At 46.9% G+C, this 15,824-nt stretch overlaps 1 protein-coding gene across 5 annotated transcripts in view; it reads right to left on the bottom strand.

Moving 5' to 3' along the window:
* Positions 1 to 1,031: 1,031 nt before the first annotated feature.
* The window catches only part of prdm1a (PR domain containing 1a, with ZNF domain), a 106,423-nt gene continuing 91,630 nt past the window's right edge, over positions 1,032 to 15,824 (bottom strand). For all 5 annotated transcript variants that reach the window (XM_059983022.1, XM_059983023.1, XM_059983027.1 and 2 more), the window contains 4 exons: positions 14,794 to 14,865; positions 5,236 to 6,332; positions 3,985 to 4,113; positions 1,032 to 2,372 (listed from right to left, as the gene is read on the bottom strand). In XM_059983022.1, the coding sequence (XP_059839005.1) occupies positions 1,797 to 2,372; positions 3,985 to 4,113; positions 5,236 to 6,332; positions 14,794 to 14,865 (1,874 nt within the window). In that variant the 3' untranslated portion in view covers positions 1,032 to 1,796. The remainder of the gene's footprint in view (positions 2,373 to 3,984; positions 4,114 to 5,235; positions 6,333 to 14,793; positions 14,866 to 15,824) is intronic.

The following is a 15,824-nucleotide window of genomic DNA, read 5'->3' on the forward strand; positions in this document are numbered from 1 at the left end:
ATTGGTTCTGGTGTTCAATGCATTTTAGCCCAATTAAGTGGGCCCATTTCAATGCCTTGGCAACAATATGGAAGGGTGGCTATGGTGAGGGAGCAAAGTTCAGAATGAAGCTTCAGGTGCCCCCAAATCCTTATCCCTCCACAAATATTCCTTTTGAACAAGAAAGCAAAACTTTCACAAGTTAAGTGAGCATTTATATTTTAATTTACACTTTGACATATTGTGCATAAATAACATTGTAAACCAGAATGTAAACTAGAAATAAGCAAAAGCCCAAAGGCTCCAAAATACCTGTTTGCTTAGGTCAAGGAGGAAATTTAAATTAATATTTTTAAAAAAACAAAACAAAATCAAATCAATCCCACTGTTAACAAACTTTCCAGACAGGTTTCTGCTACATTCACTTGAACGGAGCCCACAGTCAACTTCAGCTGACTGGAGTGCCACGCAGCTGGTGCACAAAGAACCAAAACCAAAATAAAACAACACAGAAGCATTAAACAGGAATAAAGTGTATCCAGTGGTAGAGTAGTGATGCTTCGGTTTGCATTAAACCAGTCAACAACAAAAAAACAATTCAAGTCCAGCTCCTTAAACTGCACCCAAACTATGTGGTCACAGCTGCTGGGACTCTGGGCCCAAAACCTCCTGTTGATAAAAACACTTTTGATTTTCACTCATAATTCATAACTTAGAGGATTTTTGACTTTTTATATTAAAAATACACAAATATTACTGCTACATTACCAGTAAACAAGAAATAATAAAATCTATCCAGTTTTGTTTCTTTATGCTCCCTGCATCACTGGACAAACAATGAGGTAGCTGTTGTTCAGCTTTGCAATCTCATCCACGATTTAGAGGAGAGAGGGAGGGAGGGAGAGAGGGAGGGAGAGAGGGAGGGAGGGAGAGAGGGAGGGAGAGAGAGAGGGAGAGAGAGAGGGAGAGAGAGAGGGAGAGAGAGAGGGAGGGAGAGAGGGAGAGAGGGAGAGAGGGAGAGAGGGAGAGAGGGAGGGAGAACGGGAGGGAGAGAGGGAGGGAGAGAGAGAGGGAGGGAGAGGGAGGGAGAGAGGGAGGGAGAGAGGGAGGGAGAGAGGGAGGGAGAGAGGGAGGGAGAGAGGGAGGGAGAGAGGGAGGGAGAGAGGGAGAGAGAGAGAATTGTGTGGGGATAAATGGCAAAGGGAAGAGGAGAGAAAGGAGAAAGAACTAAAGAAGGGAGTGAAAAGACATGATGGGAAATGAGAAAAAAAAGGTAATGATGATTAAACAATTTTTCTTAAAAACTTCCTGCTTTGGCAATACACTATATTGCAACAGTATTTTACAAAACTATTTTCAGATATTCCAATTTAAATGTTTAAATTGCTTTCCTATTAAGATCCCATTAATTTTCTCCTTAAATTCAAAACACAGCTTAAAGTATCTACAAAGAATGGCATCAGAGAAAATAAAAATAAAGCATTTCCATATTTGATTACAATGATTAACCTGGGTCATTGTAAACATCATTTTCAGGTATTGCTTAACAAAGTCAATTGCATAATAAATTATTGACTACTTTTGCAAAAATAATTCTGCTTAAAATGATTGTCTTTAAGCTTTGCTGGGAGGCTTGCTATAGTCTAATATTTTACTAAAGATGCCCTGAGATGTATGTTGAGATGCCCTGCCACATGGGGGCAGCTCTCAAAAGAGTCAGTCAGTCTGTCCTGCAGCGTTGCAGAGGTCTATCTACATTTGGGTGGTCCAGGCAGCTTTGCTCCCCAAATTGTAAAAAGTGTCACATCTGTCTGATCTCAAGGATCAATGGGTTCAATGGTTTCTTGCTTGACTTTGATGGGCACACGAGGTAGTGGGCTACCGTGAGCCATTTTCAGGACTGGTAGGTCCAGTTTCTCGTACGTGTTACACCCGGAGGAGAGGAGGTCGCTGCCCAGGCTCCTTTCAAACGTGTTCTTTAAACCGGCCTCTTCCACCTCCCTCCTGAGCCTGCTGAAGATCTGTTTCTCGACGATGGACTCCAGCTCCTCGCCGTGCCCCATGTCGTCCAGTTTGTCGGCGCTGTCACTGATGTCGAACTTGTTGATCTCCTCGTTGAAGCGATGCAGGTCCTCCAGGGACCGGCCGGCGCCCGGGGCGACGGGGCAGTTTCCTTTCAGGTGAGCCTTCAGGCTGCAGTGGTGGATGTAGGTCTTGTGGCACTGGAAGCACTTGTGGGGGCGCTCCCTGGTGTGCAGGCGCTTGTGCAGCTTCAGGTGCACGAACTGGGTGAACTTGGCCGGGCACAGCTTGCACTGGTAAGGTTTCTCGCCCGAGTGCAGGCGGAGGTGAGTCTTCAGGTTGCTCGTGCTGCTGAATCGTTTGTGGCAAACCTGCACGGGGAGAGAAAGGAAACGTGAAGGGGGCAGATCGAGCTTGTTTTAACAATCCTCCCTTGTTTTTTTTATTTCATATTTCCTCTCAGTGCTGAAGGAAGCCATTGAATTTATGCCAGCCCAAAGCACCGCCATCTAATCTAGGCAGCAATCAGAAACTGGTGCCGATGGCCCCTTTGAACTTTGCTCCCAATGTTAACTTCAAAACAAACTGAGGACCAGAGGACAGTGGACAGTGCTGCAGCAGCCAACACTGCACTCCAGTCTCATACGGACTTTTCCCCACTTTGCTTTTATTAACTTTTCTTTTACAGAATGAACTCACAATGCTGAGTTTTAATCAGAGAAGGTTATAGACAAAGGAAGCCATTTCACGATTTGCTCTGCAAAGAGGCGAGCCTTTCTGGGCCCCAATGCTGGCCCTGAGCCGAGGGTCATAACTGGGAGTCCGTGCCCTCCAGGTACTGGGGCATCGGAGGAGCTCCCCTTTGTCAGCGTAGGATCACAGGCAGATCCCTGCCACAGTAATCCTCTCTGGACAGTGAGGACTGTACCTGCACCTTTAACCAAGCTGTCCGCTGACTCTCACCATCAATGCTCACATTTTACAAACAACCACAGGCCAATTGTCCCGGTGAAACATTACTCCACATGCAGTGTTCACCTTAAAGCAAAACCAGTTTCACATTCACATAAAGGGCTCATTTCTCCCCAAGGCTGATGGGTTCTGAATGATCGACAGCTTTCCAATAATTCTGAATATTGCTGATTTGTCTTGTTCCTGTGCACAGGCACATTACGCTGCTGTGTTCAAGATTCAAGTGTATTCATTATATAGATTATACAACCTTGATACTTGTTTGCTCACGGTTAGCCACGAGGCAAGAAACCCGAAAGGACCCAGTTAAAGAAAGAAATAAAAGTTTAAATAAAACACCAACCCTCGATGTGCAAGAGAAAGGAGAAAGGACACAAATCATGCAAACAACAACATTCCGGACCAAAATTGTGTCCTCAGATCCGAGCCCTGGAGTAGGCCCAAAGCCTCACTTATCAGTTCATCATATTAGTGGGCACAAAGCACATTAGCCATTATTATGAGCCCATTACTAGTTAATGACACTTTGATCAGAGTCCGGAGAGAATCTGTGTGGGGCAAAAGCAGAAACCATCATCCATCAACCCTGCAGCTAAACAAAAGCTGCCAATTCTTTCTGCTGTTCTGTCAGGATTCACCTGCATCGTTGCTTGAGAGAGGGGACAACTCTGTGCCTTTCAACAAACATAGACCTTACAACCAGGAACAGTAAAAACCTCAATCTCAATAACCTGAGTAGATTTTGAAACAAAATGATATTTCTGGACCTCACAGGATGTCAAAAGCTGAGAAGCACAACTCCAGGGACCAGTACTCACGACACATCAATGATCTACCGATGGTTTGATCTAAAAGTAAACCAGAAATTCCCCAAGGCGAAGTTTGCAGTTTCACATATTTAATACACAATAAGCTAAAGCAACAGGGAAAGGAGCAGAGTGATTTTTTTTAAAAACGTGTATGCATTTTTATGTTTTTTTTTTAAATACATCAGTGAAAGCATTCTTCTACCTGACATTCATGTGGCTTCTCCCCAGTGTGAACCAAATAGTGCTTCTGAAGGTGTGCGAGCTGGGTGAAGCCTTTATTGCAGGTTTGACACTTAAAAGGCCGTTCCCCACTGTGTACTCTCAGGTGGACCTGGAAAAGACAGAGGCAAACCTGACTTTATAATTCCCTTGTTCTTTGATTTCACAAAATGCGCTGCGCATCTTGGGTTTGTCAGAACCACAGAGAGCCTTCAGAAGATATGCCACGTGAGAGAGATTATTCAGATGAGCAGGGAGACCTTATTGAATAAGAGGAGAAGGGGAGGGAGAGGGGGAAGGAGAGAGGGAGAGAGGGAGAGAGGGGTTTGGGGCGGAGTGGGGGTGGTGGGAGAGAGAGGCGGGAGGAGTGGTGGGAGAGTGGGGAGGAGTGGTGGGGGAAGAGAGGGGGAGGTGGTGGGGAGAGAGGGGGGTGGGGAGAGAGAGGGGTGGTGGTGGGGAGAGAGGGGGAGGTGGTGGGGAGAGAGAGGGGGCTGGTGGGGAGAGAGAGAGGGGGGTTGGTGGTGGGGAGAGAGGGGGGTGGGGAGAGAAAGTGGTGGTGGTGGGGAGAGAGGGGGGTGGGGAGAGAGAGGGGTGGTGGTGGGGAGAGAGGGGGAGGTGGTGGGGAGAGAGAGGGGGGTGGTGGGGAGAGAGAGAGGGGGGTTGGTGGTGGGGAGAGAGGGGGGTGGGGAGAGAAAGTGGTGGTGTTGGGGAGAGAGAGAGGGGGTGGTGGAGAGAGAGAGAGGGGGTGGTGGGGAGAGGGGGGTGGGGAGAGAGGGGTTGGGGAGAGAGAGAGGGGTGGTGGAGAGAGGGGGTGGTGGGGAGAGAGGGGGTGGTGGGGAGAGAGGGGGTGGGGGAGAGAGGGGGTGGGGGAGAGAGGGGGTGGTGGTGGGGAGAGAGGGGGGTGGTGGTGGGGAGAGAGGGGGGTGGTGGTGGGGAGAGAGGGGGGTGGTGGTGGGGGGAGAGAGGGGGTAGAGAATATAAAGAGAGAAAGGAAATGAGCTGAATTTATTTAATGTCATTCAAATGCCCAGAAAAACTTGCTGCCAGCATTTGAAGTTGTCAAGTGGTACGCAGCAATCCCCCACATACACCAATGTGCTAACAATCAGCTCACTGCTCTTGTCTACAAGGACCTCTTACTTCTTGGGACAAGACGTCGACCCTTTTGACTTCTCCCTCTCCACTCAGCCCCTTATTGACAGAATTATTCCTTCGGAGGAGGCTTTTCACTGACCTTAAGGTTCGATAGCTGTCCAAAGGTCTTGTAGCAGACATTACACTCGTACTTTATCTTCCCATTCTGCTTCTTTAGAGGGTAAGGAAGTGTTTTGTAACCGGTGAGGTTGCGCTTTGGTTTGATGAGATTCATGGCTTCTTCGCTGCTGCTGCTGCTGCTGACCAGGCCAGCTGAGGTAGGTTTGGGTTGCAGTAGATGTTCCGAGTGCAATGCAGCTGTTCCTGCGGTCGGGGAGCTGCTGCCGGGGCTGCCTGGACGATCTTTCAGGCTGGCAGCGGGGCCCGCGATGGAGAAGGCGCTGTTCCGCGCGGGGATCAGGAAGTCCTTCGGCCGCTCCGGGAGCAGCAGCCTCTGGCCTGCTTCGGGTGGCAGCGGGCCGGGCAGAACCGACGGGCCAAAGAGGTGCTGGGAGAGGCCACCGTTCCCCAGGAGGCTGCCGTACAACGGGTACACTCTGGGTAAGAGGCTGAAGTTGCTCATGCCGTTTATGCCCCCCAGGCCTGCGAAGGTATTCAGCCCGTTGCAACCGACTTGGTAATGAGGTAACATGAGTCGGGAGTACTGGCTATTAACGGGGTTGTAGGGGTGGATGAAAGGCAGGTGTCCAGGAGGGGGGTAGGCCGGGAGAGAGCCCAACCCTTCCCGGTTGTACGGCCCAGTCAGGTATGGAAAAGCTTGCTTGTGTTCCTCTGTTGAGGGGATTAAGGGGGAGATGTGAGATTCTGGACTGCTGTGTGGTGTTAAGCTCTTGAAACTCTGGTCTGGGCTGCTTCGAGATGAGGGACTGGAGATGACGGAAGACTGCAGGGGAGAGTGCTTGACGTAACTTTGCGTCTCAATCCCGTAGACTGAAGTGGGCTTCACGTATTCTTCCGGAACGTGAGGCCTTACGGGGTACAGGACACGAGGCAAGAAGGTTCGTTCCAGACTGTGCTTTTTGCTGATGTCCTCCATTTCTTTTCCTGGAGCGACCAATGGTTGGGCTGTCGTTACCCTGTGATTCTCCTTCACAGCATTTTCCTCACTATCGAGGATTCTGTGTGTCCCGTTGCCTGGCTTTGTAATACCATTCTCTTCAGTTACATATCTTTGTTCTGCAGATAGAGGAGAAAGGTTGCATTAGGAAACAAATCGTACGAGAAAGATGAACTCTTGATCTCTCACTCTAACACATCCTGGCCCTTGTACCTTATTTGCCTATCTACAGTGCACATTCTCTGCGAGTGTAACTCTAATCGTGCATTCTCTTATTGTGATTGGTATTTCAAATGATCCGTCTGGATGACAGGCCAAACTAACGCTTTTCATTGCTTCTTGTTCAACGATTGCCAAGTCACTGAAGTACGTTGCTCGGCATTTCCCTGCAGCTTTTACTTCGTAGACATCCTGCCTTCATCCATGATGAAGCTTTAACGGGAGCAACATGTTGGTACAACCCATGCCAGACCACAAGACTTTGTGGTTGGAGAATGAAGACTGGCGACTATTCTGACGGCAACACACAAAACGCTGGAAGAACTCAGCAGGCCAGGCAGGATCTATGGAGAGGTGCGGGGGAAGAGCAGAGTCGACATCCGGGCCGAGACCTGTCAGCAGGACCAAGTCCTGCCGAAGGGTCTCGGCCCGAAGTGTCGACTGTACTCTTTTCCGTGATGCTGCCCGGCCTGCTGAGTTCCTGCAGCATTTTGCATGTGTTACTCGGATTTCCAGCACCCGCACCTCTTCCCTTTATGATTCTAATGGTGCAACCCTGCTGGGTGAATGCTGCGTCCACAGTGGTCTTCACGGAGGATGGCTTCAGACGGGACCACGATAACAACCACAAGCCTCTGACCCCCATAAAAGCCGAGGCTAATTTTAAAAAAAAGCTCTGCCCGGTTTGCAGAGTACTTCTGCATTGCTTGTTACTGGCTTAACAGCCACGCTATTCACCACATTGTTAGACAATGACTTGCCAATATCCTGCTGACTTCAGCTCATTTCCTACAGTAATTTTCCTCTAAACCATAACCATAATGAAAAGCAAATATCTTTTTTATGTTTGTTAATGGAGATATTCTTTGTGGAAATTAATGTTTTAATATCCCTGCTGATTTTCACTCAATCACTGACATATTGTTATAATTAACATGGTCAACTACATACCAAAATGGAGAGCTATCTGTTTATGCCATCAATGACATAATATAGGTTACAGGGGGGAGAAACAAGAGACTGACATTTATGTAACAGTAACTTAATATCCCAACTCATTCTTAATATTCAAAAAGATAAGCTTGCTGACACAATTGATGCTCTCTCAGCTGAATCCAAGAGTTTGCATGAAAAGCAGGGAAACCATTTCTTATTTAGTTTAATCTCTTAATCACATCACTAAGATAGCTAATGGAGTCAGATTCATGTAGTTATTAATGGGAGCTTGCTGTGCACAATTTGGCTGACACATTTTGTGTGGCAAGGAGTAGGAAAGTGCTTTGGCCCTTTGAGATAACTTGAGATCTTCAAAGCTACTATAGAAGTGATTCTTTTTCTTTTACTACGAACAAAGAGGGTTGGTTGTGCAGACGTAAAGCTCATTTGGACAGAAGTGCGGATGAAAAATTCCTGAGGAATTCTACGGCTTGTATATAACATCATCAAATCTGAAGCAAGGAAATAACATTGATATTGTCTAAAATCCCCTTTGGACAATAACTGGGATGACCAAGCTTTCTGGGGGTGGGGGGAGAACAGCTATGCAAAAGACCCGGCGAAAATTCAGTAAAATGACACAAGCTTCAAGACGTTATAAGGAAACCTTTACAAACTGACTTCTTTCTACGAAACGAGGAACTTTGGACCACGGGGGGGGGGGGGGGGGGGGGGGGTGTGCCAATGGTTCTGGTGATCAGGTCAACAATTGCATCTTCATAACCTGAATGGAAGTGCAGGCTTTGTTACCAGTGACCTCTTTGCGAACCCTCTGGTCCTTTTTCTTACGTTCTCAGTGCTGAAGAAGACCTAATATAGATATAAAAGTCTGAAAGGTTCCAACGCTCTCATCACTTTGGAATGTGACATCCCCTTAGTGAGACCTTTGGCTGCACTCTCATGTCTGGTCTGCTCTCTGCTTGGACTCCTGCGACACAGGGCATTTTCACTGTGCTCAGGGGTGTGCCTACTGCCTTGTTCCCATGCCCAGCGGCAGCCAGAGTCTATTGTTTGCGTCTGGCACTCCGAGGGAAGAGTGCCTTCAAGGCCCGGCGCCCTGCAGAGCCTGCCTCACTGCCTTCGCTGAGTGCGATCCTACCCTAGATTATATCATCACTGTGCTCTCTCTGACATAACTTTGGCCAATTTCACTACTCGGGGATCCAGACGGGTATAAACAGCACATCAAACAAAGGGGTGAAATCAGTTTCCAAAGCATGTTATTCTTGATGAATTCATTTACTCTGGAGTCACCAACGTAGCAGCCACAACACGTACAGAATCCACGTACATAAACCACTCGGGGAAATGGCGACTTATTGTTGTTATTTTTGCTTTGGAGAGAGCTCCAGGCCTTAAAATATTGCCACACACTTCTCAATGCCTGAGGTGCCTCAATCAAGAAGCTGGATGGGGCTTTAAAGAACAGCAACTCTAAACGTACAGCACTCTTTCGGCATGCCAACAAATAGGATGAACTCTGGGTGTGCAGTTTAAAATCCTAAAATATGATTTGTGAACCCACAGCCTGATGACTTTACAAGGAGGAGTGCAAAGCTGACAGGAAGACCCATGGTTTAGTCCTTTCTCACAGACTGAAGACCATACAGGCGCAATACAGGCAATACTCCTGAGCAAATTAATAACCGATTGCTCAGAGAATTAGCCTCAATTAGCATCGAGACATTTTGGACTGAAAGGAGGAGAGGGTGGATTCTCCATCACAGAAGGCTGTGGAGACCTTGTTGCTAAGTATACTTACGAAGGAAAATTGTGTACAGTTCTGGTCACCGAATTATAGGAAAGATGTCAACAAAATAGAGAGAGTACAGACGAGATTTACTAGAATGTTACCTGGGTTTCAGCACCTGAGTTACAGGGAAAGGCTGGACAAGTTAGGTCTTTATTTTTTGGAGCGTAGAAGGTTGAGGGGGGACTTGATAGAGGTATTTAAAATTATGAGGGGGATAGATAGAGTTGACGTGGATAGGCTTTTTCCGTTGAGAGTAGAGGAGATTCAAACAAGAGGAAGTGATTTGAGAGTTAGGGGGCAAAAGTTTAAGGGTAACACGAGGGGGAATTTCTTTACTCAGAGAGAGGTAGCTGTGTGGAAGGAGCTTCCAGTAGAAGTGGTAGAGGCAAGTTTGGTATTGTCATTTAAAGTAAAATTGGATAGGTATATGGACAGGAAAGGAATGGAGGGTTATGGGCTGAGTGCAGGCCAGTGGGACTAGGTGAGAGTAAGCATCGGCACAGACTAGAAGGGCTGAGATGGCCTGTTTCCGTGCTGTGTTATAGACATTAGACAGTAGGTGCAGGAGTAGGCCATTCAGCCCTTCTAGACAGCACTGCCATTCACTGTGATCATGGCTGATCATACACAATCAGTACCCCGTTCCTGCCCTCTCCCCATATCCCTTGACCCCGCTATCTATAAGAGCTCTATCTAACTCTCTCTTGAATGCATCCAGAGACTTGGCCTCCACTGCCTTCTGGGGCAGAGCATTCCACATATCCACCACTCTCTGGGTGAAAAAGTTTTCCTGTTATATGGAAACAGATAGATTTCTGGACACAAAAGGCATCAAACAGAATGGGTGAAGAGAGCAGGAATATGGTAAAGAGATAGAGTCATCAGACACAATTGTACTCAGTAACAGAGAGCAAGGCCTCAAGCCCTGACTTACCTATATTTCTAGACATTTCCCTGTGTCTCTACATTCTAATACCCTGGGTAGCTCAGCTGCTTAGAGAAAGGAAGAAATTATCTCCTACTTGACTCCATCTCCAAGATGTCTCAAAGCACTCTAAAATCAATTAATACTTTGTTGTGGAGTCAAGAGGCGCACTCCCACAGACCCTTATACTGTCGGACAGGACTACTGCCCAGTTACTGCATGTTCACTAATCAGTCTATCCAAGTTAGCTTCTCGCAATAATTTTTTTTTTGGCAAGAGGGGGAGGGGCGGGCAAGAATTCCGACATTGAGATCAAACGAGCAGCTCATTTTTGGCCGTGTTTTCTTTCTGCACACTGTTTACTGCCTTTCCACTCCACTTCCATCAATAGCGGGCCTGTCACAATCACCTGTTTAAGTAAGGATGCATGTCCCAGCTGCCATTTAACTTGACATCCCAGAGCTGTCAGACAAAGTGCTTTTGGAAGCTGGGGATGAGTGTGCTGAAGTTTCAGGCACAGTGATGGATGACTGCTGTACACTAGCAATCAATGCCTCTCTGCTCTGGCAGGGCTAAACAAACAGAGTTGAGTGGACACTGTAGGCAAGGAGCTGATAGTAAGCACAGATAGCATGAGCCGGCTTCCTCGGGCCAGTACACAAAAATAAACAGAAGGTTATCAGGGAGATACCTATCTCTCAAATAGGGCTTGGCAGGCAGGAAGTTCGAGTAGTCACTGAACTTTTCTTAGTCAATGTACCGGAAGGTGATCTGTCAGTGAACAGCGCAGCAGCCCAGCTGAAGGACGGCTGAGGCGAGCAGAGTTAAGAAATACAGCTGCCCGCAGCGCGGGGTTGAGGGGATCGTGGCGTGCTTTCCTTGTCGTTCTCATTCTGCTGAAGTGGCACGGAAGTTGGCGCCAAAGTCCGTACAAAGTGCAGGACTTGGTTTCAACAGGCAGTTCAATTAAGTGAGGACTTGATAAACACCGTGAAGGGTTAAAAGTTTCTACTTGCTCCTTCAAAGAGGAGGAGGCAGAGAATCACAACAGTACTGCTGCTCGGTAAAGGCTGCGTTGGAATAGCAGCTTGCAGCCCCCGAGAGCAACCGTTGAACTGGCAATGGGTATTCTAAGTGAGTCTTCCATTGCACATCATCACTTCTAACCAAGCAAAGCCTTTTGGGAGGATCATTCTGAACACATCACCCAGGATCACTGTGGTTCAGCTGCTCCAAACTCTCTCCTCACACTCCTAGTCTCTGCCTCTGTCAGATCCATTCAGAGACCCGCACTCCAGCCTCCCCTCCCTATCCTGAAAAGGTCCCCTCTCCCACACCTACTTGAGTTCACACAATCTCCCCTCCCCGTCTTGAAAAGGCCCACGCTCCCCACACCCCCACGTCTACTTGAGTTCACACAATTTCCCCTCCCCGTCTTGAAAAGGCCCACGCTCCCCACACCCCCACGTCTACTTGAGTTCACACAATTTCCCCTCCCCGTCTTGAAAAGGCCCACGCTCTCCCCCCCCACGTCTACTTGAGTTCACTCACTCTGCCCACTGCCGAGCCTCACACTCACCCTCCCCCCTCCTGTCCACTCGGAAGTCCCACACTCCACATCACCTCTTCCTCATCCCCCTCCATTCCGTCCAATATTCTCCATGGCTTTCCATTTCAGTTCCAAGTCTCCAAAAGCTCCTCCACGAGCCATTTCGAAGTCCCATTCTCCACGTTTCCCCTCCCCATCCACCTCAAAGCTCCTATTTCCCTCTCCTATTTATCTCCATTCGGAGACCCCCGACCCCCCCCCCCCCCCCCCACAAATCACTCCACACTCCTTTATTGTCTTCTCAGAGGAGGAGGCAGGCAGACAGCAGTGCAAGACAAGTGCACACATTAAAGATTACGGCATCTATGGGAAATGCCATCTGGCTTGAAAGGTACAATGCGCCAGGGAAGCGGGACTGTGGCCCACGTTGCACCGTATCTCTCAAGTCTGCTGAATCACTTTTGATATTAAATTAAGGGATGCTGGGGCGGGCCACACACTTAGTTCTGAAGAGAGTTAAAAAGCAGATAGTCTGACCTTCGGCAACCACAGGAGACAAGATGCCAGACTAGCAGATTACTCCAGCTTGACTAGCAACCACTGTGTGGTGCAGTAATAAAAGGACAAGTTGATGGGACATCTGTAACCCTGCTTTCTCCAGTTAAAAACTGGGTCACTCAAGGGTTTTCACACTCCTGATAGATGACCCTCCACCCAGCCAGCTATAAGGGATGCATTGAAAAGTGCTATTATCACATAATTGACTCCCAAACTGGGTTAAATCGTCGTCTGCTGGTTTGGCGTGGCTCTGAGAGCCAGAAGGGTCTGTTCCAAGCTGTATCTCAACAAATAAGTACTTCCTAACCCTCACTTTTAGAAACTACGGCGTGTTGCTCTCAGTCAGAACTAGCCCGCAAGATGTTGACCGATCTCTCACATTTCCTGGCAAAGTGAGCGCAAAATCAGAAGCCTTGCTTGGCAGGGGTGTGAGTACATGGTGGGGGGGCAGGGGGGGGGGGATTGGAAGAATCGAACATTACTAACGTCTCTCCAATGGGCTACCTTCAAAATCCCTTATTAGTGTTAACACAGCCATTGTATTTCTGTTCCGCACATCTGGTCCCACTGATTTCAATGGGACAGAATGCTGAGGTGTGAATAATAGGGAAATATTTGGCAGCCAACGCTCTCCCTTCCTCTTAAAGCAATGAACAGAGACAGATTTCACTCTGTATTGTGTTTCCCTCTTTTCCTTGCAACCACAACTTCAGGCAACATGTCTAGCAGTTGCTGCACTGAGAAGAAAAGTCGCTTCTGTTTATGTTCAGCTTTTATTCTCTAGTTTACCAATGATTTCCACTTTGCAGGTGGCCAGATTGGGACTGATCTGCACCTTGACAGACTCTTGTATTCTTTAGAACAAATCAGTTAGTGATACGGGAATTGGTTGCTGGCTTAAACAGATTTAGAAACTCCCAGTGCAGTAGATAATATTCCAAATAAAGGGAAATAATTTCAATTAATTAGAGTGCATTTGGACTTTTGTGCTAAGACCTGGTAATCACCAGGTTGTGAATGTGACTTAAATGTTCTAAGCTTTTAAAATAGCTTCCTTAACTCAGTTTGTTTATTTATCCTCAAAAAAGCAAAGTTACAACTCTCACTAATCAATCTATAACAACCAGCTTTTACTGAAAGGGGCAATGAAGTGGAGAACTAAAATCGGACAATGTTCCGAAAATAAAAAAGGCACCAAACTCTCGTAAAACTAAATACCTCCCAGACGTGGTTACTTACAGACTGGGAGGTTGCTCTTCGATTAAAAACTGGATCAACGCTTTCAGATTAAAAAACACTTGAAAGACTTCCTATTTCTTATATTGACAATCATAGTGCTTTGAGCATGAGGTGGTATTTATGAAGCAACTCACCGATACACATTGCAATCTTCTGGATGGGTTTAACAAATGATTTAAAATAAATAAGCATTTAATGAAACGGTTCTGCATCCAACCATTACTCTCTGAAAATAGATCAATAGAATAGAAAATAGATCGGGCGGCATGGTAGCGTAGCGGTTAGCACAACGCTTTACAGTACCAGTGACCCAGGTTCAATTCCCACCGCTGCCTGTAAGGCGTGTGGATTTTCTCCGGGTGCTCCAGTTTCCTGCCACAGTCCAAAGACGTACAGGTGTTACGTTAATTGTTCATTGTAAATTGTACCTGGACTAGGTTTGGGTTAAATCGGGGGGTTGCTGAGCAGCGAGGCTCAAAGGGCTGGAAGAATCTATTCCGTGCTGGATCTCAGTACGTCAACAGAAAAACAAAATATCCTCCTCCTCCCACAATTTCTTCCCAGCTGCTTTGGCCAACAGATCTCACCCTCTCTTTGGTCCATTGTTAATTCTCTTCTTTTGCATTAATGGTGATTGATCAGTCAACTGAAACATCCTCACCAATAAAATTCCATCTAAACCATTTCCACCTCCTCTTGATCTGAGACGCAAGAATGTCCACCATCTTAAGCCAAGTTCTCAGTCTCCAAGTTCTCATAGTTTAGCTCAGGATCAGTTTTATTTCAGATATTTTCTCCTGCCTTCTGTTACATTATTTCAGTTATTTCCTATATCCTATAGATAAATGCAAGCTGTTCTCCTATTGGTTGAAATTGGAGAACTCTTTAAGAAGCTCATCGGTGTTAGAATGAGCAGTGATCTTACTCAAATATACAAGATCTCAAACTAGCCTGAAAGGGTAGGTGTTAGATGTTTCCACTAATTGGAGAATTTCGTACAAATGGACGTAGTTTAAAAACACAAGAGATTCTGCAGATGCTGGAAATCCAGAGCAACGACTCAGAAAATGCTGGAGGAACTCAGCGGGAAAGGTGGCATCCATGGAGGAAACTGAATAGTCAATGTTTTCAACAGACCATTCATTTCCCTCCATGGGCGCTACCCAACTCACTGATTTCCTCGGGCATTTTCTGCCTGTTGATGCAGATTTCCAGCATCTGCAGAATCTCTTGTGACTCTCAAAAAACAGAGTACTTATTGAGTGGAACGCAGTAAGAGAATATTCCTCAAGGTTCTTAAAGGGGTTGCAATTTCTGTCTCCATTAATGATTCTCCCTTACTGTTGTGTCGGTCTCCTGGGCCGGGCTGCCATTTTCCCTGCAGTTCCTCGATCTTAGGTAGGTTGATGCACTCTGGAGTTGAGGAATAAAAAGGATTTGGAGTAAGCTTTTGGAAAAGCAGTATCTACCACCACACATAGTCTAGAGCTTATAAATAACAAAATTATAATATCCCATTTTGTGAAATTAATAATTGCTACATATGGTGCTTGAAACTATGCCCCCATCAACCAAAGGCTCCCATTGGTTGGAATGTTGCCATGGAAAACTGGCTCCATATCTTAAGGTCACAGCAACCTGAAACAACCCTTGGAAGGTGAGGTCCAAAAGAACGAGCGAGACCTTGGGACTCTATGGTGTGGTGAGATCTCAGCCAGGACAAATGATTGCATGCATTAGGGTTGCATCCATTGCTGTGTGGACAGACGGGAAGGGAAGCATGAAGGAAGCAAAAGGAGGGCAGAGGGAAGGAACGGTTGGATGGGGAGGGATAGGAGAGTGGAGAAGGTGAGGTGGCACAGTACAGTACAGTACTGGCACCCAGGCTCATTTCCCACAACTGTCCATTCTCCCCGTATGGATTTCCCGGTATGAGTGTCCTGGTTTCCTCCCACAGTCCAAAGACACCCCAGTCCGTAGGTTAGTTGCTCATTGTAAATTTTCCCCACGATATGGCTAGGATTGAATCAAGGGATTGCTCAGCGGCATGGCTCGAAGGGCAGGAAGGGCCTATTCCACGCAGTAACTCAATTTTTAAAAAATTAAAAGGTGGGAACGAATGGCGGGACGGGCAGGAATGAGGGTGGAGGGGAAAGAGACTGCAGCTCCTGTTTGCCTCTGACAGGTCTATTGTTGGGCAACATCCATTCCCCTCAGTGAATAATCTCACCTCAGCACAAACTGAATAGGAATCATGAAGTGACAGATTGTAAACTCTTAATAGTATCATTCTGCAACCATTTCCAGATACCTTCTGAAGCTAATCTTTCCTTGGATTATTTTTTACCTTAACCTCGTCATAAGGGTGGACT

This window comes from Hypanus sabinus, chromosome 10, assembly GCF_030144855.1.
Source record: "Hypanus sabinus isolate sHypSab1 chromosome 10, sHypSab1.hap1, whole genome shotgun sequence".
In the NCBI taxonomy this organism is placed as follows: domain Eukaryota; kingdom Metazoa; phylum Chordata; class Chondrichthyes; order Myliobatiformes; family Dasyatidae; genus Hypanus; species Hypanus sabinus.